Source organism: Leishmania martiniquensis, chromosome 13, assembly GCF_017916325.1.
Source record: "Leishmania martiniquensis isolate LSCM1 chromosome 13, whole genome shotgun sequence".
Taxonomy (NCBI): domain Eukaryota; phylum Euglenozoa; class Kinetoplastea; order Trypanosomatida; family Trypanosomatidae; genus Leishmania; species Leishmania martiniquensis.
This window is the reverse complement of record NC_090148.1, coordinates 143713-170000: the sequence shown is the minus strand read 5'-3', so window position 1 is coordinate 170000 and position 26288 is coordinate 143713. Positions and strand designations below refer to the sequence as shown.

The following is a 26288-nucleotide window of genomic DNA, read 5'->3' as shown; positions in this document are numbered from 1 at the left end:
CTTGAGCTCCGGGTCCTGGCGGACATTGTTCACCTTCAGCCCGTATGTGAGCGGATTCACGCGAATCCGCTGCCACATGTACGTGTACTCCAGCCACGAAGATGCCTCCATCACGGAGGATATAGTGCCGGCGTTCACCTCCGCGTTGAGGTGGTCACACAGCTTGCCTTGCATTTGACTCTCGATGGGCAGGGCATGTGCGATGAGCCGAAGGAAGCGGCTTACCTCCTTGTCATCTGATATGATGATGCCATGCCCGCTCGTGTCAAACTGCGGGCGGCCCGCGCGCCCGAAGATTTGCATCACATCCAGCACCGAGATGGAGACGAGCCCACCGCGCTTGGGGTCGTACATTTGCGTGCCGCGAATCACCACCGTGTGCGCTGGCAGATTCACGCCCCACGCCAGAGTACTTGTGCAGCACAGCACTCGCAGGTACCCGTCCCTGAAGAAGCCCTCTGTGCTCGTGCGGTCGTAGCGGACGAGGCCGGCGTGGTGCGCTCCAAAGCCGGCGGTGAATAGCGTGGCCAAGTCGCGCCCTTGCAGCGTGAGGGCCTTCTTCGCGATCGCGGACGGCATCACACCCTTGTACTGAAACAGGTGCTCCTCCCCACGGAACGTCGACTCCTCGACGAAGTACTTGGCCAACCCCACCGTTTGCTTCCGCGAGTGCACGAATACCATGACCTGGTGCCCCTCCCGCACGTTCCTCACCACCTCCTCATAGGCCAGGCGGTCCAGCTCGAATTCTTTGTTGCGCTTCGGCGCCCCGAGTGTGTGTTGAAGGCCGATAAAGGTCTGCTCCAGAGGGACCGGGCGATACTCCGGCCCGAACACCTTGAGACCCTCTCGCAAGTCCGCCTGCAAAAAGTTCGCCACGTCCTTGTAGTTCGGCAGCGTGGCGGAGAGGCCCACCAGGCGAACGCGCTGCTCTGGATTCAGCTCACCGTGTCGCAGTGTGCGCGCGACCAACGCCTCCAGCACGGGGCCGCGCTCCTCGTTCAGCAAGTGAATCTCATCCATGATGATGAGCCGCACTTGGCGCACCAGCTCCTCGTTGCTCTGCTTGCGGGTGATGACGTCCCATTTCTCCGGCGTCGTCACAATCACCTGCGTCTCTGCCAGCTCCCGCTTGGTCAGCTGCATGTCGCCTGTAAGCTCGCGCACCTTCATCATGAAGGGCGCCAGGCGGCGGGAGAAGTTCTCCACCATCTCCTGCGCGAGCGCCTTCATTGGGGCAACAAAGATGATCTTGAAGTCTCGATCCAGCACACCGCCCTCAAAGTGCTCGCTGATGCACCGCAGCATCACAAGCAGCGCACACACCGTCTTACCTGCCCCTGTTGGCGCGCACACCAGCATGTTCTGCGATGTGTGAAACGCTGTCTCGAATATCGTTGTCTGAATCGTGTTGAGATGCGTGATGGAGAGAAAGGCCGGGTGCGTCCACTCTGGCATCGACGTCGCGACGCAGACCCGCTTGCTCTCAGGCAGCGCCTCCTGCTTCGGAGGGGGGATATGAATTCGCACGTGCCCAGACTTCTTGGTAACCGTAGCACCTGCCGGCATAATGGACCCGGTCACGCTGAAGTCCCGCTTGAACAGCTCGTCCAGCTCCGACTCTTGCATCAAGACACGGTAGCGCTTGTTCATGTGGGCGAGCCACTTCTGATCGGTGAGCTTACCCGCGCCGCTCATCGCCACATCCTGCCCCTGTGAGCGCTGGGTGCTGTTCTTCACAAAGCGCACCGTCAACCCCCTCGGGCCGCCAGAGGAGTGGCTCACTCCGGCATCCTCGGAATCCTCCAAGGTGCAGAACTCCTCCAAGAGTCGGAGGAAGACCTCACGAGGGCGGTACATGATGCACTGCAGCAGGTCGTAGTGCCTGTCTCCAAGCACCTCGAGCAGCTCGTCAATGACGCGCACCTTTGTTAGCTCCTTCTGATCGAGTGTGTCGCACGCCGTCACACGATCGAGTGCGTTGAGCAGCACCTTGGTGAGATCCTCGTCCAAGTTCACGTACACCTGTGCCACAATGTCGTCAACGCTGGATAGAAGCATATCTAGCGAAATTTTCCGCTGCTCCTGGTACGCTGAGCGGCCAGATCCGCCGACGCGATCGCCGCGCGGTGATAGCGGCTCACCGGAGTGGGTGAGCAACGCCACAGGTCTTTGTGCCTGCATGCACTCCGACACGAAGCTGTTCGTCTGCACGCCACCAGTGAAGATGTCCTCCGCCAAGCTGGTTTGCGCCATGGAGTTTGGCCCATGCGAGAGCCCTTGCTGATCCTTGGGGTTGAAGTGCTTTCGGTTCAGAAGCACCGTCAGACGCTTCAGCGTCGCATCGATTGCCGCAGCGGTCCCCACAATACCTGCGTCACCGTCGCCGCCACCGCCAGGGTTGCCATGACCGCGATTACCACGCTGCGAGCGGGGGCTGGCGGTCGGCTTCTCCGTCTCCAATAAACTCTCCGCGCTACGAGGCTGCACATTAGGCACCTTGCGATCTGCCGGGCCTTCTGCTGGAATGGTACTCTGGGTGTTCTGCTCCGCAGTGTTGTGGGCGTAGTGAGGCTTTGCAGGCTGGTTGTTGCGACCGCCGTCGATGATGTTATTATGGGCCTTCCCGCTGGGGCCTCTTCTGGTGCCCCTGTCATGAAAGGATGGCTGGACGCTGGCGTTATTACTGCCGCTGTTATCAGCACGCCATTGGCCGTAGCTCCCACCCCACGGCTGCTTTCCAGGAGGACCTGACGATTGCATCGCCCACCCCACGCAGCGTTCAAGCCAAGCGAGGCAGCCCCAAAGAGTTCGGACTGAAAAGAGAGAGAAACAATGCAACCAGCCAATGAGCGCAACGGGTGAGTTACGGCGCCTGCGAGCTGCTGGATAGAGAAGCTCACGCGACCGCGACAGATATAAGTGGAGTCGGAGAGAGGGAAGAGGGCAGAGCAGCTGCCGCCTTCCCTTACTGTATTCTTCTCCACTCCTCAGAGAAGGCAACGCACAGAACAAAGGGGGAGAGGGAAAAAGAGGAGGGACAGGACGATGGCAGAGGGGACTCCAGCGCCAGAGAAACGAAGAAAAAGTCAAGGGGGAGCGGGCGAGAAAAGGGGAGCGGAAAACACACGGTAGCAGTCCGTTTCGCCAGCAGCAGCGGTGCCCCTCTGCACTCTCTTGCTTCGATACTCTTTTTCCTTGCCAGAGTTTATCGTATGTGCTTTGCGTGCATGCGAGAGTATGCCAGTGCGTTTCCCGTGGAGGAGTGGCGTTGTTGGTTGCGGAGAGTGCACAGAATACGAAAAAAGACCGAAAAGTCAGTCGGCAACGAGGGAGAGAGGGGGAAATCACCCAAAAAGGGGGAGAGGGACAGATGCCGCCCGAATTCGTAATGACAAAGCGCTCCGCCTTCAGAGTCGGGGGACAATAGTGGAGAAGGGGATGAGGAGACTATTCCTCTTGTAGTGGTGCACTTTGTGCGTCACCTCAGCACCTCCGCGTATACGCTTACGAGCACGTATGATCGTGTGTGTGTGGTCTGCCCCGTGTCGTTACGGCTGTTGTTCCCGCTTGGGGCACTCTTTTGAAGGAATTGGGGCTGCTGCTTTTCGTTTCGCGTCAGGCGCTTGAGAGGCTCAAGAAAAAAAATACCTCGAAGCGAACCTGAGAAAAAGAACTGGCGTGACATGCGCAGAGCAGAGTGCAACATGCAAGGGTATATCAAAGGAGGAGGAGGGGAAAAGAGGAAGAGATTGAGAGGAGGTTCAGGGCATACCCGGGGTGTGACGGGACAACAGAGGAGCATATATATATATATTACATGCATGAAGAGATGCATGATGCAAAGGCGCATCACATGAGGAATAGGTGTGATAGGAGACGAATATGTCGCCGCAGCTTTTCCTCGTTTCTTTGGTCATCCTTGCGACTCTCTATGTCGCCTCCTGTCGTTTCTCGTCGCTGAGGCACAGCACCGCAAGGCGCTTCAGAGAGATGAACGCACACGCGTCCATTGAGGCGACAAGTGTCGGAAGGCCAATCCCCTTCCGCTTCGCCATCCTTCAAAGCTCGCGCACAGAAGGAGTAGAGACCGTTCGCACGCGCGAGTCTCTCTTCCTGTCGTGCTCGTGCTCCGAAAATGGCGGTACGGCACTTCTCATGCCCTCGACTCGGCATGGGTGTCTGCGCACCACGTTGATGGCAGCCCGTGTTACCGCGGTCGCTGTTTCATCGCTCGCCGCACAGCATACACGCGACGCGCAAAAGCAGAAGAAAAATCGGACACACAAAACACTGAGGAAGAGGCGATCGATCCTATCCGCTGACTGCGACGGCAGGCGCAGATGCCCCGCACACATACAGTCCACGACTCTGGCGCGGCGGAGCGCATCTGCGTAGCTGGGCGACCCCAGACACGGCGGTGCACGGGCGCACTGACGGCCTTCGGCACATGCCATTCCCTCTACTTGGTGTATTCAATCACGATGCGAGTGCGCAGCAGGTCGGTGGAGCCAACCGCTTCCACATTCCACTCGACGGGGAGCGGGGGGAGCGGCCTTGCTCGGATCGGTGCCGCCAGCTGATTTCTGGACGGTAACGTGTTACCTTTTTTCTTTGCATAACACTTTCCGCTCTTTTGGGCGCGTGCAAACGCGCTGGCAGTTGCTTCCCGTCGCTGCCTCTCCTCTGCAGTTGGGATGCGGTAGTAGTTGTTGTGTCGCTGAAGCGCCGTGACGCTGCAGTATGGCACCGAGTAGCCAGCACCCTTGTCGTGATACTTGGGGCAGCACACCTCCAGCAGCGTGGACACCACGTCGGCATGGGTGATCGCCATGACGTGCATGGGCGGCAGCAGCGCTGGCGGTCCAGCAGACTCGCGGTCCTCCGCTGTACGCTCTGCCCATATCTGAAAGTACTTCGGCAAGCGCGTCTTTCGCTCCGCGGCGACAGCATCCTGGATTGCCGAAGGCACCATGGTATCTGACTCTACAGCGGCACACCGGAGAAAGTGCGTGCTCATCACCTGTTCACAGCGCCAGACTAGGTCGGACTTTCCCTCGGGATGCACCACGCCGCAGCCATGATACCCCTCCTTCGAGGTATCTTGCGAAGGAAATTGCTGAGAGGCCCTGGCAGCCCTTCGGCTTGTCGCACGCGCCTCACCGGCACCGTCGGATTGCGAGGCCACCTTTGCCTCAATGATACGCGTTGTCGCGGCGCACGTCCAGACGGGAAGCGCGCTGTGCGTGTCAAGCCACTCCTCCGCCTGCGTGGCCCATGTACTCGCTACCCCAGCGCCGATCTTGTACTCGGCGAGGAGCTCCGCTTCGTGCGCTGCGCGTGTTTTCAGGAACGGGATCAGTGTCGCACGAAGCGCCTCCAGTTGTGGTCGGAAAAAGAGTCGATCGGCCTCTGCGCCGGGCACCCTGGGCCCTCCGCTGGTTATGTACGACCCTCCCAGCACGGGAGCGGTGCGAAAGACCTTCGCCTGCTGCCAATCCGACAAGAGAGGCTCGACGTACATTGGCAGGCTTCCATTAAACGCAATTACGTTTATCACCGCTGCCGTCTCGATACATCGGTGAAATGGAGAAACGAGAAAGAGCGTGAATGTGCCGCGGATGCGCTGCTCCACCTTTCTCTCTTGCCGGAGCGCCAAGTACTTGAGCGCCGTCTCAAAGCTCTGCTTCCGGCCAGCGTTTGAGAGAGGCGGGTCGTAGAGGGGGAGAAGTGCGTTGCCTTTCCACGTACGATCAGCGTGGTCCTGCCGCTCACCGTGCCGAATCAACACGAACAAATCGCTGAGTTGCTCCTCCTGCTCTCGCGCAGTGCTCTGAGTGTTCTTTGTGGACTTAGCAAACTGTAGGGAAGTTAGCAGAATCACCTCGCCGGCAGCGCAGTCGCGCGTGCCATCCGGAGCACGACTGCGCGTCCCTGAGTCGCCCCTGCGATTTCCAGCATACAGCTTCGTTGTTGAGTGCGTTGTGGATGCAGCCGGCGGCATCGGTGCCACTCGCGACTCTCGGTTGAGTCGTGACCGCCAGCACCTGCGCTTGGCGCACAGGATGGTGGACAAGAACAGGAGGCTACTAGCAACAACAGCTGCTGCCATACAGCCCAATACCAACCGCGTCCCGGTAGGCCCCGTCAGAGGCCGAATGAGGGAGAGCGTTAGAGACTCCACTGAGGCTGATGGGGGCGATTAGGATGAAGGGAATAATGACAAGAGAAGTGTCTCTGGAAGTGAAGGTGAGGAAGCACAGCAGACGGAGCCGTGCGGAAAGGTCACCGGCAAAGAGATCAAGGCAAAGCCCGTGGTGGCGGCCGCCGTGCGCAGCTGTGTGTCTAGTTTCTTGTCCTCGGCCCCCCACCCCACCCCCTACGGCTCGAAGTATCGCTGTGTAACAGTGCTCGTGCAGCTGTGTGTATGTGTGTTAATGTTTTCGTGCATAAAAGGCTCTTCTGCGCACAAGGGTGCAAGACCGCTGCCTCAAGGGGTATAGCGTATGGAGAACGAGGAGACAGAAAGACATGGAAGCACCGCCGTCCTCAGGAAGCGGAGCCAGCAAAAGAGAGTTGGGAGTGTGTGCGTGAGAGAAAGAAAAAGAGCGACGGCGAAGAATAGACGAGGATGAGGAAAGCACCAATGGCAACGGAATAACCACCGCTCCTCTCCGCCATCGCTACTTGTTAGGATCGCGCACGAGGGGGAGAGGGAGGGAGGGAGACACCGTACAAAGAAAACAGAACAGAAAAGGGCAGTGGAAGAGAAGGCACAGCAGGGATAGGGCGAGCAATGAGAAGTACAGAGGGCATCGCCAACAGCAGCATCCGGCAATCTCTCTTTTTTTGAGGGGGGTTCGTAATGGCCGTGATGATCACACGTGCGCTGCGCGGGAGGGCAGAGCACACGCCTGAGTCGCTCGCTCAAGGCTTTCAACACATGGTTGCACAAAGCCGTCAGATTATTGTTGTCGCCAACGCTGCGAGCACGCCCAGCAAAGGGCCCGACAATGGCTTACCGAGAAGTCATGTACGGGTTAAAAGAGCACACTGTCGCTCACGCCTGCCTGGATGCTTCGAAGCGACACTAGAAAAATAAGCGCGCTCACAGGCACAGACACGCACACCTCTCTCGCCCTTGCAGCGGCGTGACCAAGTAGAAAAGCCGAATACATACGTGAGGCGCAGCAACAAATGTGAAGCCGGCAGAGTTCGGCGGGAAAGAAAAAGGAGGTGTGTGAGTGAAAATTGAACAAAGCTGAGAAGGCAGTGCGGGGAGAAAAGAAAGTAACGAAAGAAAAAAGACCGTCGCTCTCGTCAAACGCCAAGTGCACTTTAAGCAGCTCGAGCTGTGTGGCCGTCTCAAGGTGCGCCTCCTGCAACGCGGCGTTCTCTCTTTATCGTATCTTACCCCTCTTGCGTACAGACCCTTTCTATCCCTCACCCCCGTCGATTCTTCTGCCACATCCTCACTGCAACACACGCTAAGGTGCAGCAGTGGCGGATACAGAGCCAGAAGCAGAAGAGCCTACAGCAGCACCAAGAGACGAAGTGCAAGCGCCGTTCTTCCTCAACGCACTGACATCTTCCTCGAGCTGCCCATACAGCTGAAGCAGCAAGTCGTGCTCCTCTTGCAAGCGATTGTACTTTCCTTTCCAGACCGCGCCGTCAGCGGCCACGGCCCGCACGCGCTCCAACTCGGCGGACTGCCGCACGACCTCTTGCTCAAGTCGCTCGCGTGTTTTGCGGTCCGTCGAATCGCTCCAGGCTGGTCTCTCCATGTTCATGAAGGGGTTCAGTGGGAGAGCTGGCATTGGCCGCCCTCCCAGTTGCTGTGTCAGAGGTGATCTGGATAATAAAGGCTCTGAGAGTGAAGTTTTCATAGGCGGCGCGTCGGAGCTCATGAGCACATCACTCTGAGACCGGCTCGGCATATCGCCGCTAGCCACTTTCAGCTTTTGAATGGTGGATTCCAGCTGCATGATCGTCGTTCGCTGCTCCTTGATCTCTCCCTGCGTGGCGCCCAAGGACTCCTGCAGCGCCAGATATCGGTCCTCCCACTCACGAATGCCCTTCCGCAAAGCAGCCACAGTGTTAGACTCGGAGCTGAGTCGGTCCCGCAAATCGGCCTCCGCTGCCGCCCGAGAGCGCTTCAGTGACGCATACTGATCGAGTAGCTCCGTGTACTCGTTGCGCGCTTTCTGCGCCTCCGCTTTCCAGGTGGCGCTGCTGCGCTGGGAGTCTTCAAGTTCACTGCGGAGATCCCGCAGCGTGTTGACAGACCCAAACTCCATCTCACTCAGACGGGCTTCTGCTTGATGAGCGCGCATGTTTGCGTTTCGCACCTCCAGCTCAAGCTCTGTTGTCCGTGTGTCGTACTCTGTCGACAGGTTCTGCAACGAGCTGCGCAGTTGCTCCACCTCTTGGCGAAGCTGATCGACGGTGTCGGAGCTCGACACCTTGACAGTATCCAGCTGGGCAGAGTAACTCACTTTGAGCTCCTCCACCTGGTTCTGTAGCACAACGTTTAGGTGCTTTGCTTCCCTAAGTTGGGTTCTGAGATCGTCAACGGCGGCGTTGCAAGAGCGCGCATCATCCTCAAGCTGGGCGATGCGCTGCCGTGCAGCGATCTCGTTCTCTTGCTGCTGCTCCTGCCCACTTATCCAGCCCTCTTCCCGAACACGATACTCCTCTAGCTCCTCTTCAAGATCCTGTACACGCTCCTTCAGCTGGCTCCGCTCCTCTGCCACTGCCTTGTGCCTCTCCTTCTCCTTTCCGAGCCTCTCGATCAGCAGCGATACCTGCCGCTCACTATCGGCAGTACGCGAAAGGGAGGCTGTGCTGTTGGCCAGCTGCTCTTCAAGCGCAGAGACGCGCTCTTTCAGGGATGCATTCTGACGCTGCAGCTTTGTCACACTCTCCATCTCCTCTGCCAACTGCTGCTGAAATCGTAACAGCTGCCCTACGTCACTACACTCCCTCGCCATCTCCAAAGGCGGTGACGGTGAAGGTTCAGCTGCAACAGGGAAAGAGAGAGACGGGGGTAACGGCCTGGATGGAAGGTGCTCACTAGCCGAAAATACTGAAGCTGGAACAGAAGTCACGGCAGGAGTCGGTTCTGTACAGGGCAGGGTGGAATGATGAGCCTCAGTATCCTCTTGCGACGTCGCCTTCACTGGCAACGTGTTAACTGGAGGGGGTGCAGCGCGCCCCTTGGGTGGCATTGGAACCTCGCCGTCTTGTGACCTGAGTAACGACCCAGCTACCGAGGGAGCGGTGTCGCGAGGAGAAGTGCAAGAGTTGCGCTGCCCTGATTCTGTTGAAGTTGGCATCAGCGGGGGTGATGCGGTGGGAGAGGGTATTACATCTGTAGGGCCAGATACGGTTGCGGGCTCAGGCGGCAGGGTTGCCACTGGCAGGCCGGGTGTGGGTAGTGACGAAAGCGGCGTCGGAGGCACTGGCAGCACCTGTGCCGCCGGTGTGGATCCACGCGAGCGGGGCTGTTGAGGGTAAGATGGAGTGACCGACTCGCTCAGCTCGTAATCCTCTACTGTCTCCGCACCAGCACCAGTGTCTGGATTTTCGGATGAGGAAGCAGGCTGCTCTCGCATCCGCTGCTGAGGCAGTACAGAATCCTTCAACTTAAGGGCAGGGATGACTACCAAAGCGCCTGCCTCATCCTCCCCCTCGACACCTTCAACCTCCTCATCGCCAAGGAGATCCACAGCATCGCCGATACGCTGTTGGATTTTGTCCAGAAAGTTCGTCCACATTGACGCCTGTCAAGTATGTCGACAGGCTTCAGCTCCGGAGTGATTTTACAGCAAATGAGCTTTGTGAAAATTTAAAAAAAAAAGAAGCTCGCACCGACTGCACACGCGCGCCTGCTAACGCACGCATGCAGATACACCGTCCAGCACCGTGGGACAAGGCGTTCGAATGAGGGCTTGAGACCTGGTGATATTTGTCACCTGTTCTCCCTTCTGCTGTGCGGTTTCTTTTAGCTGAAGCAATGGTCGCGACGGGCATGGATAGCGAGTGTGAGAGAACGAAAGAAGCCATTTCATGACAGCAAAACCAAGAGAGCGAGAGAGGGAACGGTGCAGGGACGTGGCGGAGTTAAGTGGTGTTGCGATGGTCCATTTTTGTTGTTGCTCAGAGAGTTGGCGATCACTTGGGGGATGAGCGCTCAGTTGCACCCCGCTCGCTCTTCAGGCATTTGAATGGAGTATGAAAGGCGTCAAGCACGGGATTCTCTTCCGAGTCTGCTCTGTGCGCGACAGTGCACGCTTGCATCCACGGCCTTGATTGCTTTTTCATGACACACAAAAGCAATGGGGGAGGGTGGAAGGGAGCAAACATAAGTCTAGAACTGAAATGGTGAAAACGCCGCAAGGTGTAATCTGAGAGCTTGCGCATCGTGGTGCTGTGGGACAAACAGGCCTCGACGCAGAACCACCACACTCGGCGATGGCGTTCATGAGCGCTACCGCTCCACGCTGTTCGGCCAGTACTCCATACCGTCTTCGATATCTCGAATAGGTGGGGTAGTGATTCCTGCCAGGCTACTTGTGGGAAGTCCTTGGTACGTCGGCCCATGATTGTCGCCCCAATGCTGAGAGGACGGAGGAGGCGGGAAAACCACTTCGGTTCCATCGCTCTCTGTTGAAGGGGTGAAAAGTGCCTCTCCTGTCTGATATGCAACGATACCTCCCTCAAACTGATTAGGTGGAGGAGCTCGTTGTGCATTGAGAGGAGACAAGCTGTCCGCTGGCGACGCGTTCCGCAAAGCACATTGCGGAACTTTCGCTTCGTAGTTCGGGGAAAGGAGTGCCTTCATGACGGCAGAGAGAGAGATCCACCCGCAGAACCCAAATGAGCTGCCGAGTCGGCGCCACCGCACCCACTCTCTTGTGTACTGTTCGACCACAAAAATAGCGTGCACAATACAGAGAAGAAGAGCTGCAAAAAGGAGCGTGACGAGAGGCGTATGATAAGCACTCGCCGTTGCCAGGAGCGCGACCCCGTACACATTCTGAAAAAAGAGAAGCGGTACTGAAAGTTGTGTGCTGTAGACACGAACGACATACCTCAAGCGGTTTGTTGCGGCATCGCCTTCCGCGTTGCTGTGAGTAAGCAGGTACAGGTCGTAGTACATCAACGCACAGCATGCGAACGGTGTGACAGGCGCGCACCAGAGATACACAAAGCTACCCGAAAACTTGGGCAGAGACGACGTCCCCTTCATCGTGCGTCGCAGATACACTGAGACGTAGGCGTAGTAGTAGGTGAGAATAAAATTGGTGATCAGAAACTGAAGTACTGCCAGAGAACCCAAAATTACGTAACCCATTATCCAATATCCGATGCACAGGGCACAGTTGAGGCCGAAAACGATGAGCCGAGTTACCCCCATAGAGAGAATTGTGATGTTTCCCTTGTGGTACAGAACAGGGATGAACAGCAGTATGTATAGCACGCAAAGACAACAGTAAAGCGTGACGGAGTCGGGAAAAGGATAAAGCCTTGCCACCGAGCTCTGCCATTGAAGCACCTCCACAACAAGGCCAACGCAAGAACCGAAAAACCCTAGGAAAACTAAAAACAAGCAGAAGCTGGCAACGTGCGCACGGAGTCGCAAACGAAGTAGAACGACCGAAAGAAGAAGAGCTACCACTACGCCAGTGTAAGCAGTCATTGGAATCCATACGTACCATCGGTCGATTGCCCCATACCGATTCAAGAGGAGAATAAGTTGAAGTGTGCATTCAGAGCTGAAGGTAAGGGTTAGCGGCCACGTAACGTCGGAGGCGCTAACCAATGTGATCGAGTTCGAATGCGTGGGATTGTCTCTAGCAAAGTAAACCGAGGTCGCATTCCCCTGGCGTGGCTGCAGAGAGACATTCAAGACCGAGGGGCATGTCTTTATCTTGGCAGGATCCGCGTTAAGAAATGTGATGCGTGCACCGCGGGAGACCACTCCATCCATGGCGGCAGCCAGAGGGTCGAGAGAGACAATGCACTGCCCGCTGGCACTCAACGAGCCGGAGGCACTTCTGCTTTCGCCAGCCGCCGGTATAACCTCGAAGATGGTCATAGCGTTGAGGTCAGCACCAGACTCCATCACTATCTGCTCTCTAAGCTCTGCAGAAGCATATCGTTTTTCAAAGATCAGAGAGCCGTTGCTTAGCCTCTCAATTAGGCTGCGAGAGGGTGAAGTGGACCAAACAGGGTCAAGAAGATACAGGCTGTCGATTGGAATGGTTCCACCACACTTTGTCACCCCAACCCGAACAGCCGAGACCGCGCTGCAAAGCAGCAAGACAGCACCACCTACAGTTAGGAGTAGTCGAGGTGTACTTGTAGCTGGCAACATTGCTCGGTGCTCGAAAAGTGACTGAAAAGGGGGTGAACAGCTGCACTAACGCGCAGCGAGAGAACGAAAATGTTTGCTGCGCTTGCATAGAAGACCCTCCTGTGTGTCTTTCACAAGATGAGAAAAAGATGTTAGAGTTCGAAAGGGTAGATGGCAGAGAAAAAATGCATAAGCAGCTGTTGGCAGCCGTGCGAGTAAATCCAGTCTTCTTGATCTGATGGCAGTGATTTAGCGGGGTCCTAAGAGATAGTGCTGTGATCTGAGCTCTCTCTCATACTCCAAGTTGATGGCTTGCATTACAATGTAAACCTTTTGTTTCCTTTTTTCCCGCCAAGATCGGTTTTCTAGAATTTTGCTTTCTTTATCATTTGAGCTCTTAACACTATGTCAACTACATCGAGGAATTGGTAACACAATAATAATAAATTAGCATTGCTTCTGGGCGTTTCATTCTACTAACACGCTAAGAGATATACAACAACAGCTAACCTTCATATACTGCGCTGCGGCGATGTCGAGGAGCTGTTCCCACCAACGTCGTTCGGAGTCGTTCAACGCATCGCATTTCAGCTGCATATAGCGGTGTCTGGATCTGCTGCTACGCTCAGAACCAAGGGTATGTAACTAATGTGGCGAAAATGGAGTTGACACATGTAATCGACCCCGAGACGATTCGTGGTGCATTCGTCCGATCATCATGACAACCGCAAGTCTTTTCAGCGCCGCGTCACCCCAGAACTGCCCACCGATACCAAGAGCCCATAGAGGTACCCAAGAGCAGACTGCAGGGTGTTGGCTCCCCAGACAGTGAGTACTGGACCCTGATACCATAGGAAGGTGGCCACCACAATCAGAAAAAAAATACCAGTAATAGAAGGCGGATGAGGAAAAAAAGAGCACCAAGTGTGGAAAGAGAAAGCTTTTGCACATATGGAAAAAAGGCCCCTTTGCTGGTGTCTTTGTGACCTATGTCTACACAGCAAAATATTTTTTCTTGTTTAGCCTATCGCGCAACACTTGCTATGCCCTTTTTTTCCTTGGAATCAAACCTTTAAATGAGAACAACTGGCAATACTGTCTTTTACGTTATCGTACATGCGCTCCATCAATAAGGTGGAGATAAACTATTTTTTTAAAGACCAAGACACTGTCGGTGTGATAAGCCCGATACTTTGTCAAACGAATTTCGGCGTTTGCTTGCGACGCCCGAGCTTGTCCAAATGCTCAATATGAATCCCGTTGCCTTTAAGAATCGGCGCATCGTAATTCCTTCTGTGAGGACCGATTGTGCTCTTCGCACCTTTGGCAATGCGCTGTTGAGCATCCCATACGGCACTCTTGAACTCAGCTGCAGCCTTCACAATCTCTGATTCAGTAAGCGTTTCAAGAAGCGACCCAACAAACGAAATAAAAACATGAGTGAACTGCTCCTGTGACGGTGTCACAGAACACTGCGAAGCCTCGAACCCGGTAAGCTCTCTAAGTTTTTCAAACGGAGCAGCTCTATAATCGGACTCGGAAAGAGCTTGGCATGCTTCGTATTTCAGAGAGGGAATCAAAGAAAACAAAAGGCACGCTTGCAGAATAATTGCATCCACCTCTGTAAATTGGGCGTCATGTACAGCTTTTCGAACCTCATAACTCAACACCCGCGGCCCCGCAGGATCGTTGTCAACTCCAGTGACAAAAAGAACCCATATCCTGTTGAGCCAGTCTCGAAGATTGCTATTAGCAGTGTCTTCCAGCCTTTTTTTGCAAATTTGCTCGAGCAAAACACAGCGCTCTCTTTTGTTGGTGCGAAACTCCACTTCTTCCTTCGGTGTGAATGTAAGATCGGTGATCTTTTTGCCGTACTTCTCTGCAGTAATGCAAACTCGCGTGAGTGCCTGGTGTGTGCGGTGACAGCACCATTTTTTGGTGATAATGTCTCCCACGGTTCGTATCGAATCCTGCTCCCGTGCCGCAGCCGCAGCCATACCGCCAGTAGTGCCCTTTCGCGGCTTCGCGGTTGCCTGAGTTTCCACTTCTAAAGGGGCACGAGACCGCCAGGAAACCAAGAGCTCGTATTGATATGAATTGGTCCAATTTTTGTCGGTTTTGAGTCTTAGCCATACGTACTGAGTCCCCTCTGGAACCAGTTGATTGATGCCATTAAGGGATATTTGTTTGTTTGATACATCCACGTCGGAGTACGGATCAGTCGTGTCCAATATTTTATCTTTGATAAAGTGGATACGCGCGCTCAAGAACGGTATGGTCCCGGCGTTTTCAAGATCCAATGAGTCTAGGCCGACTTCAGTCTGTTCAGCATGCTCTTCTGAGAGGAGAGGAATCAAGAATCGATGCTTAGCTTTTACCTTAGAGAGACCTATAAGCTGCTTGCCATGAAAAAGAACGAACGGCGCGTCTTTGCGAGAGTGTTCACGCACTGTAATACAAAAACATATATTTTCAGGTGCGTTTTCCACCCTGAAACTCAATGTGTCATTGTAAAATGGAGCATTCGAGTTTTGCTGAATAGATGACAACTGCGCAGTCGAGAGAGATGCACCTGTCAATGCATCAACTACTGCTACAGTGGCCTGGGTCGTACATGGGTTCGGATCGTCTTCTGACTGAGGGTAGTTTTTTCCCCTCAACAGTTCGAACTCGACAAATCCAGAAATCATGACTCTGCCAAAGCAGCCGAGAGTTAAGGAAGGAGAAAATGAAAGCTTCAAGGGTTTATGGAGAAATTTAAAGTCGAATTCAACGACATCATTGACTAAACCTCTTTTTAATTGTAGTACGACCAATATCGCAAATGGGAGATGCAAAGCGAAAGGATTAATGCAACTTGTGTAGCGCACTAAACGAACCTGTCATGTAGACTCTAGTAGCGCCTGGCCAATTTTTTTTTCGCATGCTTTCGCTTTACTTTCAACTTAATTTTTTGTGTCTTCCAGTTTCCTTTTTCTAATGATGAGCGACTAAAATCAGCAATTCATGCCTCCAAAAAGTATTATTTGAGCCCGCTCGTTTTTTTTCTACTCTCACGTTGACACATTGAAACAAGAAGTCACTTCTTCCACCGCCCAACAGGGACCTTCCATTACAGCTGCTAAGCATCATGGCATGAGTATCCGAGGTTCACAGCAGGAGGAAAAAAGAAGAGTCGCTCAGGTAGTCTCCGCAAAAACGGGCATTTACCATAGCAGCATGCAAACCCCCAACTCACGGGGCGATGGCCAGCCCGCTTCACCACCGCCACACCATTTCCGCCTGATCACAACCACTATACGGACAATAACCACGCTACCCGCAGATCAGTCAAGACACCGTCATCTTAATATTCTGTTATCAGTGCTCCGAGAAAAGAAAACGTCCATTAAGGGCGCCCCCCCCGCCCACCCGGATACCAAGCGAACACATCAACGTTATTGCAACGAACACACTAACGCATTATCACCACCTATTTGCATTTCTACTCTTCTCGCCCCCTCCGCCCTACACGTTACACCATCACACATCGCACACCCCGCAACAAACAAGCACCACACTCCGAGCATTCCGAATGGGCCCCGCAACCCTCCGATGAGCCACAAGCACCCCACCCCGCCGGAAAAAATTTTTAAAAACATCAAGACAGCAGGCCCCCCCCCGGTATATCAGTACAGCCACATTTCGTCACAGCGGGCCGAACAAACCCCTTCGCCACCCCCAACTGACTTCCCATCACACCCGCGTCCCTATTCTCTATCTTTTACACAAAAGCCCCTACTAAAATATATACACCCCACCACACACTAACGAAAACATCCGAAACAACCACAGCCACCACCCCAAAGGCAAGACTTACCACGACATACTTAATGAACCACAAACCACTACACGTGCACCCCCCCCCGAATGAGGCCGCACCAAAAACCAAACCCATCCCCGAGAAGCCCGCTCTGCCAGCCCCCTTTTCCACCCCGGCAGCGCGAAGGGCGCCCCCAAAAACAACGCCTCTGCCGCCCAGCCGCGCCATGCGGCAGCATGGCCGTTTATTCCCTTCGCCTTTCACCCCTTTCAGCCGCCCACCGCGGCGGAATCGGCGCCGTGCGGGCAAGTGTGCGCGGGATTCCCTCATCCAGGCCGGTCGCGCTCAGCGTCCCCCTCGGGGGCGGAAGCCATGAGGCCTGGTGCGCGGGTCATTAGGAGCGATGTTGAGGATGTCGAAGACCAGTTGCCATCTTCAAGGCACACACAGCTGGCGTCCGCTTCTGCGGCGCGAACATTTCTTCAAATCGCCCAGCGCGGCGGCGGTCCGCTTTCATGCGCAGCGGCCAGAGGCGAATCCAAACGAGAGGAGCCTGTGACGGGCCGGCGGCGCCGACGCATAGGCGCTTGTGCGCGCGCGTGCACCCCCATACCTGGCCGCCCGCCCTCCTCCGCCCGGCGAGGGGCCCGTGCTGAGCCCCACAAACAGCGGCGCCCACGCCCACGCCTGGCCCCGCCCGCCTCAGCCCCACCGCCGCATTCCCAAGACGGCGGCGGCAAGCCACAGGCGCGGCACCGCCCCGACGTCTTCGCGTGCTGCGCGATCTGCCGGCAGCAAGGGGGCTGAAGGAATGGGAGAATTCGGCGCTGCCGTGCCTGCTGGCACTGCTGTCCGCAAGGGTGGAGGGCAGCCCCCGCCCAGTTTAGCGCCCCCCACCGAGAGGGCACGCATGCGGCAGCGCGGCTTGTCATGCGTCCCTGCCCACGTGGGTTCCCCAAAGGGTGTGGGACCCTCTGCGACGAAGGCGCGGGGCAGAGCAGTTATTTGCCGAGCCCCGCGCTCGGCGAGTCCACCGCGACGGTGTCAATCAGGCGGCCCTGGGCGCCCCCATGCGAACCCAGCTGTCGCGAATCCTTTTTGGTGTTGGCGAGCGCGGGCGCGACGGTCGTGCGGCAACCGCGTGACTCAGCGGGAAGCGGCCGGGTCTGGGCTGAACCCCCTCAGCGCCCTTGTAAAAGCGCCGCGGTGCGCTAAGCCATGCGGGCGCGGGCGCGGCGCGTTCGGGCCGCGCCCATCTCGGGGCTTCATTGGCGCCCAGTTGCCGAGGGGGTAAGGCAAATCCACGGGCAATGATCAGCGCAGCCGGTGGTCTGGAAGCCGGGTGGCTGCGGCTGGCGCCTGTTTTCTACACCGCCAAGCGGCTGCCACGAGATGATTCGCTTCCCCAGCTCGCAAAGGTTTCCAGTCAGTCTCACAGAAGTTATTCCACGCGCGCTCACCACCGAAGCCGTGCGGCAGCCGCTTTTTGTTTGAATGTATGGCGCGCCTTTTTCATGTGTCTGTATTGATGCGTCTCGAAAACATTCTGGGTACTGTGTCTAGGGTGCTCGACAAATGTGGTTTGCTTTTTTGATGGATGGAATTGCAGGCTCAAAAAAGTAGAGCGTAGCAGTAGTGGGGGTTTCATTAAGGATGAAGGAGATTCAAAAAAAGCGGTCAAAGAAAAGGCATCGGGAGGGCGTGGGACACGGGTGGCTTTCACATAAGATCTTTTCTCCTGAAAATGAAAGAAAGGGTAGGGTCTTTGGAATCTATGTTTAGGAAGAATTTTGATGATTTCATCGCTGTACACTATCTGAAGTGAAGTGCTTATTTTCACGCGGCGCATAGGCAGGTACGTTCACAGCCGAAGGGTGTGGCTCAGGAGAATGCCGTGCGGGCATGGGGGTCGGCCGTTTGGCGTCTCTGTTTACTTCCAAAGTGGGGTTTGCGGGGCCAAGCGTGTGTTTTTTGAGCATTGTAGCGCTGTGTTTTTTCGAGGGTAAAAAGGGGTCAGGGAGAAGAGCAAGATGGTTTCCTTCAGGCGTAACCTTTAACGCGTTCCCAAGCCTCTGATGAAGTGAAGCCGCTAGGGGCATTGGGCTGCGTGTTTAAATCTCGTGAACGACGCCTTTGCTTAGATTACAAAAGGCCGTTGGGTCCAAGGCTGTGGGTGGCGTTGTGGAAAAGGGGTGCCTAATTTTCGCGGAGGGGCTTAAGAGGGCGGCCTTGGTACAAGAAAAAAAAACCCAACCGTGTGAAGTTAGAGCGTGTCGGGTAATGTAGGGTGCGCTTGCCAATCGGACAACAGAGCTCGATGCGTTTTTTGCCCCGCCAGATGGGGCGGAGGTGAACCGGAGGCCCGGCTCGCTGACCAGGCTGCACTGCACCGGACACGCGTGGACGCCACCTTGTGTGCGGGATGATGACTCTACCTCTCGCTCTGCGTTTTCCCACCGTCTCCCCTGCACACACATGAGTGCTCTGCACGCAAACGGTGGATACCCGGTGAAGCAGCGAAGCCCTCTCGCCCTCCACGCCACCATCACCTTTCACGAAATAGTTTCGGGGAAAAAAACGATCTGTATTGACCCCTACATCCAACCATCACTGTGAACCATGTCCTTGGACTATAAACCTACGAAGGCAGAAGAGGTGCGGCAATGCATCGAGAACCTGGGACGCCTCAGGGAGATGGGGGCCGTCGACGAGGAAACGTTTCGTGCCAGGGCGAGTGTGCTGATGGAGGTGATGGAGAGAGCAGTCACCGAGGGGAGCGCGGGCGACCAGGGACGGATTGTGAGCACCATCGAGTTCGACTCCGAGTGTAAAATCTATCCCTGGAAGGTCCCCATGCGACAGGTGGAACGCGCACGGACTAGGATACTGAAGGAGATCGACGAGGACGAGACGGAAGAGCGGATTCGACAGAGCTTTATCGTCCGGGCACGATCCCGTTCGCTGACCCCGGTTGAAACGATGCTGGCAGCATACACCATCTTCTCGGGAGACCGGGATAAGGCCACACTGGAACTCACCCACCTGATGGTACATGCCCCATCCTACCAGCAAACGGTCTACCACAACTGGCACCTGGCAAAGCACCTCTACGGGGACTTCGCCGACACATATGCCGAGCGCATCTTGCGTCTGGAATACCCGCTGTTCCCGACAAGGGAACTGGACCAGGAGAACTATCGCCTGCTCGAGAGTACAGCGACAGGGCTACAAGGAGGGGGCGACCAGCCGTCGGACATGGACAGCGAAGCGGCGAAGTTGCTCCGGGCAACGAAGCCACTGATCATCCTGGGAGGAGGCTACGCACCCATTTACGGTCCGGACGGACAGCAGATGGCGGCAGCCGACTACACAGCGCTGGAGCAACGGATGGACCAGCTCCAGAAGCAGATGGAGGCGTACGCCAAGCACTCGCAGCGGCAGAGCTAGCCACGAGAACCGCAGCAGCAGCCCGCACGGAAGAGCGGGGGGTACCGCAGCCGAGGGGCGCGCCAGCCGCCACCGCAGATCATGTGGCATGGCGGTGGGGTGGGGCCCAACGAGCCGGCCAGCGCGGTACGGGACAACGCCGACCCAAGTACAAAAAACTGAGAAGGCCCTGCCGGGACGAAGACAGCGTCCCGAAGAAGGGCCGGCCCTCCACAGAGGAACTGTGGGGTGGGGACTTGCGCGCGGGGAAGACGTCCAACAGGGAACTGGACGCGATTCTTCAGCGCTACCTCCCACCAGGGAAAGCACTACCGTGCGACACGTTGCCTAACCTAACTCAGCAGCACATCGCGCGCATTCAGGACTCGGTGCGGAAGCACGGGGTCCTTTACTTTCCTCTTTTTATCCGGCACCACTGGATTGCGGGGGTGCTGACACGGGCCGAGGGTAAGCGCACCTACGCGCTCACGGTCTTTGATTCCGCCCCGTCGGACCCTGTACAACGCGGCTTGCGTCGGGGTCTGCAGGCGATGTGGCCACGCCTTGCCATCCACAACGGATACTGCGCGAGACAGGCTCGCGGCAGTGAGGACTGTGGGCTGTACATGGTGGCGTCGTTCTTCTCCCACCACTACGCCTGCCCCATCGGCGATGCCTCCGCCCTGCCGGGCCGACTGCGCCGCTTCCTCATCCGCGCTACGCGGGAGAGGATGTCCGCCGAGACCTTTACGGCATCCATGCGGAAGGAGCTGGAGCAGCGGCCATCACCCGCACCCCCACCCACCCACCACGGCGCCTCGACAGGAGGAGCCAGAGCTGGAGGGCGGCCACGCGTGGAGTGTCGAGGAGCTGATAGAGGCGCACGGCGCGGCCGCCACAGCCGCCGCGCGGCGCAAACTGCGCTACATGCTCACGGCATCGGCGCTCGCGAACTTCGCGGACGGCGCACACCGGTCCTTCGCCGTGGAGGCGATGTGCAGGCGCGCCAGAGCGTACGGATTCGATGCCGGCAAACCCGCCGACGTGGCGGACGCCCTGGTGCGCATGGGCTTCTCTGTGCACCCGTATGGAAAACCGACGCGCAACGGGAAGGCCCGCCTGCTGGACGAGTCCGCGCTGTCCGACACATCGAAGCACTTCCTGATCGTGCAGGGAGTCGCGCACGCTGGCCTGCCGCGGTGCCTCAGAGGAGGCTGGGTGTTCCAACTCGGGGCGCGGTTCACAGGAACGGTGTCGGCGCGTGAGGAAGCATATGAGGGCCACTATGCGGTGACGACGAAACCGCGCGAGGCGACGGTCGGCGTGTACACGGTGGCGCCTCCGCGGGCAGCCGAGGCAGCGGAGCAGGCAGAGGACTCGCGCACGTTGGCAGCGCCAACGGTCGGCCGGCAGGCCGCGGAAGCTGGCGCCCCGAGGGGCGCCCACGCGAAGGACCCCTTCCTGGCGGACGCGGGACGAGCAGAGGAGGACGGGCTGAGCGCCACGCCGCCCGACACGGCGCCCGGAGAACTTCTCCATGAGCAGCACGCGGCGCTCTACGGAGAGACGGCGCTCCCCCTAAAAAACGGGGACGGCAGGCGAGCTGGGGGGCGCGCCTGCCCACGAGGGTGGTACATCTACCCGGACAGGCCCCCACACGTCAGCGCGGTGGCATGGGACGCGGTGTCGCCGGAGGTCCGCGCGGGCCACATACGCTGGCTGCGAGAACTGCGGTCGATGCCGAGCGACCTGCTGGACTGCGACCTGGCAAAGGCGGTCATCCACCTGATCGTGCGAGCGGCTCGGGCGCGGAACTGGCAGTGGTCTACCATCTCCAAGGCCCTGGCGTCCGTCAAGGGCGCGCTGCTGAACCTCCCCCTGTACACAAACCAGGCGGACGGATACGATTTATCGACCTCACCGGAGTTCCGGGCGGCGGCCACCGCGGCGAGGCGCTTCGAGAAGGAGTCGGAGACGCACCCACCCGCCCCGCTGCGGGTGGAGGAGATGCAGCGGGCCTACAGGGAGCTCTGCCGCACCCACCCGCGCGCCGCGCTCTTCCTGAAGCTGGCGTGGCACTGCGCCGCACGAGCGGGCGACCTGGGGACACTCCTGACAAAGGACGTGCACATCTCCGCACTCTCGGAGAGCTCGCCGACGGCCTCAGTGAGTATCACGATCCGCTATGGAAAGGGTGCGAGGTTCCGCGGGCCCTATGCGATAGGGACGCGATTGCAGCGAGAGGACGCGGCCCTGCTGCTGAAGCTGGTGGGGAGCCGAGGCCCAACGCAGCGCCTGTTTGCGGACGTGACGAGCCTCCGCGATCAGGTGCGAGCAGCGCTGCGCCGCGTGAACCCTGCGGCGGCCCTCCCATCCATCCGGAAGGGCGCCGCCCGTTACCTGGCAGCAAACGGCGTATCCGAGGCGGACCTCATGCGGATCACCGGCCACACGCGAGCGGACACGCTCAAGCGGTACCTGGGCTATGGCCTCCAGCCAACGAAGGAGGCCGTTGCCGCGCAGGAAAGCGCCGCGCAAGTCCTCCTAGGATTGACCAGCTAGGATGGGAGGCACCGACGGCGAAGAGCCTGGGGGTGTCGGACGCGGAGCTGTATGCGGAGACGCGCCGCATGCAGGGGCTGCCACCGGTGGCGACGCTGCCCGACGCGCGGCAGTGGCCCCTGCACCTGAAGCACACCACACCGCTGGACCTGGCGGCCGTGCGGGAAATGCCCACGGCGCACAGCCGCACGAAGCGGTTCCTGGAGCAGGCCATCCAATACATGAACCCGAGGCGGTTCGTGGGCCTGCGCACTTCACGCACGGTGAAGACGGCGTCCCTGCCGCTCGCGGACGTTCTGAGAGCGGTGGAGATGGGGAAGTTCGAGCGTTGCGACTGGCAACCTCGCCACCCAGCCTCGCGCCGGCCGCTGCCGGAGGGCGTGCGCGGGGTGAACACGTTCTCTGTCCCAGAGATGAAAGGCCGACGACGGCTGATCACCGAGCCGCACCTCAACGCCCTGGTCTCGAAGCGGGAGCTGCCGAAGGTGGAGCATCCGACCCGCCAGTCGCGGCGCCAGGAGCTCCGCTACGCGTGGTACATGTTCCAGCTCGACTTTGTGGCGTTCTACGACGCCATCCCCTTGCCGGAGGAGATGCGGAACACGTTTGTGTTCCGCGCACGCGACCATGTCCTCTACCGGTGCTGCACGCTGCCCACCGGCGCACGATGGAGCGTAGCGGTGGGGCAGGCGGTGACATGGACGATCGTGGACATCGACACACCAGTGACGATCTTCACCATGATGGACAACATGCTCATCGCGGCGCGCGAGGGGCAGGAGCGTGCGTTTCTATCCGCGGTGCGGCGCATCCTAGCCCGCATCCGGACGGCGAACCTCCTCACCTCCCCGGATCGGGAGACCGTGGCGTCCATGTCGGACGAGGAGCTGCTATCCTTGGCACGGGCCGACAACACGTTCCTGGGAGAGGACTTCCATTGGAACGGGAGCGAGCGGGTGGTACGCAACGCGCTCAAGACGGTGGCCAAGTTGAAACTGGCGCTCCGAGCGACGCGCTTCTCATGCCGGTCTTTCGCGTCCCTGGCGTCGCTGGTCATGTACGCCATGCGCACGACGCGCCTGAACCCGGCGGAGGCGTTCCCCTTGCAGCAGGCGTACCGAGCCATGTTTCGGCTCGTGGACCGCGGCCGGGATTGGGACGACGAGGTGCCCTATGTGGGGTCGAACGTCCTCGCATGCCTCCGATCGGTCGGCGGACGCCTGGTCGAGAACGAGTGGTGGACGATCGCGGACAGGACCGCGGCCAGGACCGCGGCCACCTACGAGGATGGCACGTACGACGCCATCTGCTTCACGGACGCGTCGGCCGACGGGTGGGGAGCGGTGGTGCGGTACGCGAACGGCACCACCGACGCCCTGCAGCAGAGGTGGGCCACGGACTTGCACCCGAAAGGTCGCGTCGGCGAAGGCCCGCCACGCACGCGGGTGCCGGACCCGCTGCTGAACGACGAATACTTCACCGCCAAGCACTCGGCGCACGCGGAGCCACGGGCCGCGATGCTGTGCCTGCAGTACCTGATGGCGCACGGGCTGGTCGCGAGAAGGGGCCCGATCATGCGCATGGCGGTGGTCACGGACCACTTTGCGATCGTGCGGGCGCAGCGGAAGCACAACGGCTTCGGCGGCATCGGCAGAGGGTACTGCCTGAACCGCCTGTACGCGTACACGACGGCCCTCTACTTTACCGAGCGCGTGCAGGTGGTGTTCTTTTACATCGCCGGCCAGGTCAATCCCGCGGATGAGCTATCACGCAATTTCGCCGACGACGGCGGCACGACGGGGGTGACGCGGCGCGCTGCCGACGACCTGGCGGTGCCTTTTCTGCAAAGCACGTATTCCCCGTTATGCGAGCAGGCGCGCGGATCGCCGCCCACGATTCTCGCAACGGGGCGGGTGGATGGGGGCGACATGGCCCTCCCTCATGTTCGCCCGCAACGGGGCCCCAGCACCCCTGATGGGGAGTTCTTTCCCCGGCCAGCGTTCCCTTACCACGGCAAGGACAGCGGCTACCGGCGCGTTCACCAGGAAGGAGCGACTGCGGGGGTTGTGACGGACAGCTGTGACGGGGCCGTTCTTTTCCGTCGCGCACACGCCGCACTCAGCGGAGAGAACGCGGAACAGAGTACACTCCACACGATGGGCAAGCACGACTACGGGGGACGAGGGCTGGTCCTGGCCAGAAGTCTGCTTACAGGAGAAATGAGACCCGCGAGCGCAGCGAAGCCGCGGCGAGATTTGCTCCCCAAATGTGGAGGGAGGCTGTTCAAGCGCATGCGACTAGCAGGAGCGTCAGCCACCTACATCACGTTCTTCTCCTCCCCTCACGCTTTCTCGTCTCACACACATCGCAGTCGCCCGACAATGTTTTGTCGAAGACCTAACGGTTTAGAGTGATTTTTTTTGTACAATCATTTGACTCGCGGGTGAGTGGCAAGTGTTCTTACCCTTCGACTGCTGGCGCGGGGAAAAGCTCCACTTCTATCTGCTCCTTTTCGCTGCCTAATGGTGTGTGTGCGTGTTTGGGGGGGGGGGGGAAGAGGCTGTGAACAAATGCTGGTGATTTGCACGTGCTCTTTTGCGCTTATTTTTGGTGGAAGGGGGTGCACAGGCAAACGCGCCGAGGCCGGATCTGGGAAGTATATTATGTTCTGTGATTTTCAGCTCTTCAGAGAGATGAGGCGGAAGTGGAAATGTTGGCGGTGCTGCGTGCGTAGTGGTGTGGTGAGAAGCCACCTTCTACCTCTTAGTGTGCCCTGCTTTCCCTGTGATAAAAGCGAGGGAGACGAAAGTTAATAGCGATCACTGATGGGGGGGCTTTTGGATTTGAAGAGCGATGAAAGGAGTTGCACAGCAACATTTAGGTCTACAGCCGTGAGTAGCTTCCATTTCAATATTGTGTCGTGTGATAGTGCTTTAGTGAACCCATGTTTGGTGCAGTCACTCGCCCAGTTACTCACAAATACACTTCATGCTGGCAGCACCTCGTAAAGAATTTAGGGCAAGGCGCTGCATCTGCCCAGCACTGCTTTCTGAAGTGGTTTCATGCTCAGAGTTCGCACGTCATGTTGCGAAGCAACTTTGTGTTCCTTTACTCTATGCGCAGCTGAAGGCTATATATTGTGATTTTTTCTTCGCGGTCTCTGAGTAATGTGGCCGTGTAGAAGCGTTTGCCATTGCTTTTCTGCGAGACAAAAGGAACTGTTGAACTGCAGTGACCACAAAATCTCTACGCGGGATTTCCGCAAGCGGGTATCGCCCACATCAACGGCTTCTCTCAAGGCCTCGGCGTGACTGTCGAAGGAATCACTTCATAACCTGCATCGAGAACACTGTAGCTTTGCTACAGTAACACATGGGAATAGTATAGGAGATAGCACTCGTGGTCAATGGTTTGCAGCACTCTCCATCATCTCTTCTCTGATCCCTTTGGCTTCTCTTTCCCTAACAGTCTGCAAATCAAACTTGAAAGTGCTACATTCCTTTCCCCAAAAAAAACATCACTACCTCTTCTTTTATACCAAGATGACGAACGAGAACGGAGAAAACGCAATTGTTCGTGTGAGCTCGAACAAGCGCAAGTTCGGTTACGTGGACTACGCTAAGCACCGTCTTCACGAAGGCTACCCAGAGGTCACGATCTCCGCTCTCGGAACTGCCATTGCAGATGCTGTCTCCGTCGTGGAGCTGCTCAAGAATCAGGGGGTTGTCCAAGTGAAGAAGATTTGCACCGCGCGGGCTCACTTCGACGATATTCGCTCCACAACCACGGACAAGATTGAGGTTACTCTTGTCAAATCTGCTGACTTCGACGCGATCTACGAGCAGCAACAGAAGGATCGCGAGGCCGCGAAGGCACGCAACAGGGAAGATGAGGCGGACGAAGAGTGATCCAGCTGCACAGGCGGAGCACATCGCAAAAAATCCGAATTACAAAGCCGGAACCAGTATATACTCTTTCTTGTCCTTTATCAAGGATAAACTCTTCTCACCTTTTTAATGACTGAAAGAAAAGGCCTGTGCTGATCAAAGTGTGGTTTAGGTGCGTAGTCAAAGCGCAGAAAAATCTGCAAGAAAAAAATGCTTGAGCTCTCGCCAAAGATGGCTTGACGTACCACGGCCC

The 26288-nt window shown here is 57.5% G+C and overlaps 7 protein-coding genes across 7 annotated transcripts in view; 2 read left to right on the top strand and 5 right to left on the bottom strand.

The window, feature by feature from the left end:
* LSCM1_05864 (uncharacterized protein) overlaps positions 1-2763 on the bottom strand; it is a gene marked incomplete at both ends in the record, with an annotated part of 6468 nt that extends 3705 nt beyond the window's left edge. Inside the window, one exon of the mRNA XM_067323301.1 lies at positions 1-2763. This exon is cut by the window's left edge and continues 3705 nt beyond it. Coding sequence (XP_067180252.1) covers positions 1-2763 — 2763 coding nt within the window.
* Positions 2764-4462: 1699 nt separating this feature from the next.
* Positions 4463-6004, bottom strand: LSCM1_05863 (uncharacterized protein; the record flags this gene model as incomplete). Its single annotated transcript, XM_067323300.1, has 1 exon — positions 4463-6004. One exon carries the CDS (start codon positions 6002-6004, stop codon positions 4463-4465), a length of 1542 nt encoding a protein of 513 aa, XP_067180251.1.
* A 1483-nt stretch (positions 6005-7487) lies between these two features.
* LSCM1_05862 (uncharacterized protein) lies at positions 7488-9776 on the bottom strand (the record flags this gene model as incomplete). Its single annotated transcript, XM_067323299.1, has 1 exon — positions 7488-9776. One exon carries the CDS (start codon positions 9774-9776, stop codon positions 7488-7490), a length of 2289 nt encoding a protein of 762 aa, XP_067180250.1.
* A 713-nt stretch (positions 9777-10489) lies between these two features.
* LSCM1_05861 (uncharacterized protein) lies at positions 10490-12379 on the bottom strand (the record flags this gene model as incomplete). Its single annotated transcript, XM_067323298.1, has 1 exon — positions 10490-12379. The coding sequence occupies one exon, from the start codon at positions 12377-12379 to the stop codon at positions 10490-10492; it is 1890 nt and encodes a 629-aa protein (XP_067180249.1).
* A 1175-nt stretch (positions 12380-13554) lies between these two features.
* On the bottom strand, positions 13555-15048 carry LSCM1_05860 (uncharacterized protein; the record flags this gene model as incomplete). The annotated part of the gene is made up of 1 exon (XM_067323297.1): positions 13555-15048. The coding sequence occupies one exon, from the start codon at positions 15046-15048 to the stop codon at positions 13555-13557; it is 1494 nt and encodes a 497-aa protein (XP_067180248.1).
* Positions 15049-21259: 6211 nt separating this feature from the next.
* Positions 21260-24562, top strand: LSCM1_05859 (uncharacterized protein; the record flags this gene model as incomplete). Its single annotated transcript, XM_067323296.1, has 1 exon — positions 21260-24562. One exon carries the CDS (start codon positions 21260-21262, stop codon positions 24560-24562), a length of 3303 nt encoding a protein of 1100 aa, XP_067180247.1.
* Positions 24563-25690: 1128 nt separating this feature from the next.
* LSCM1_05858 (uncharacterized protein) lies at positions 25691-26056 on the top strand (the record flags this gene model as incomplete). Its single annotated transcript, XM_067323295.1, has 1 exon — positions 25691-26056. The coding sequence occupies one exon, from the start codon at positions 25691-25693 to the stop codon at positions 26054-26056; it is 366 nt and encodes a 121-aa protein (XP_067180246.1).
* Between the last annotated feature and the right edge of the window lie 232 nt (positions 26057-26288).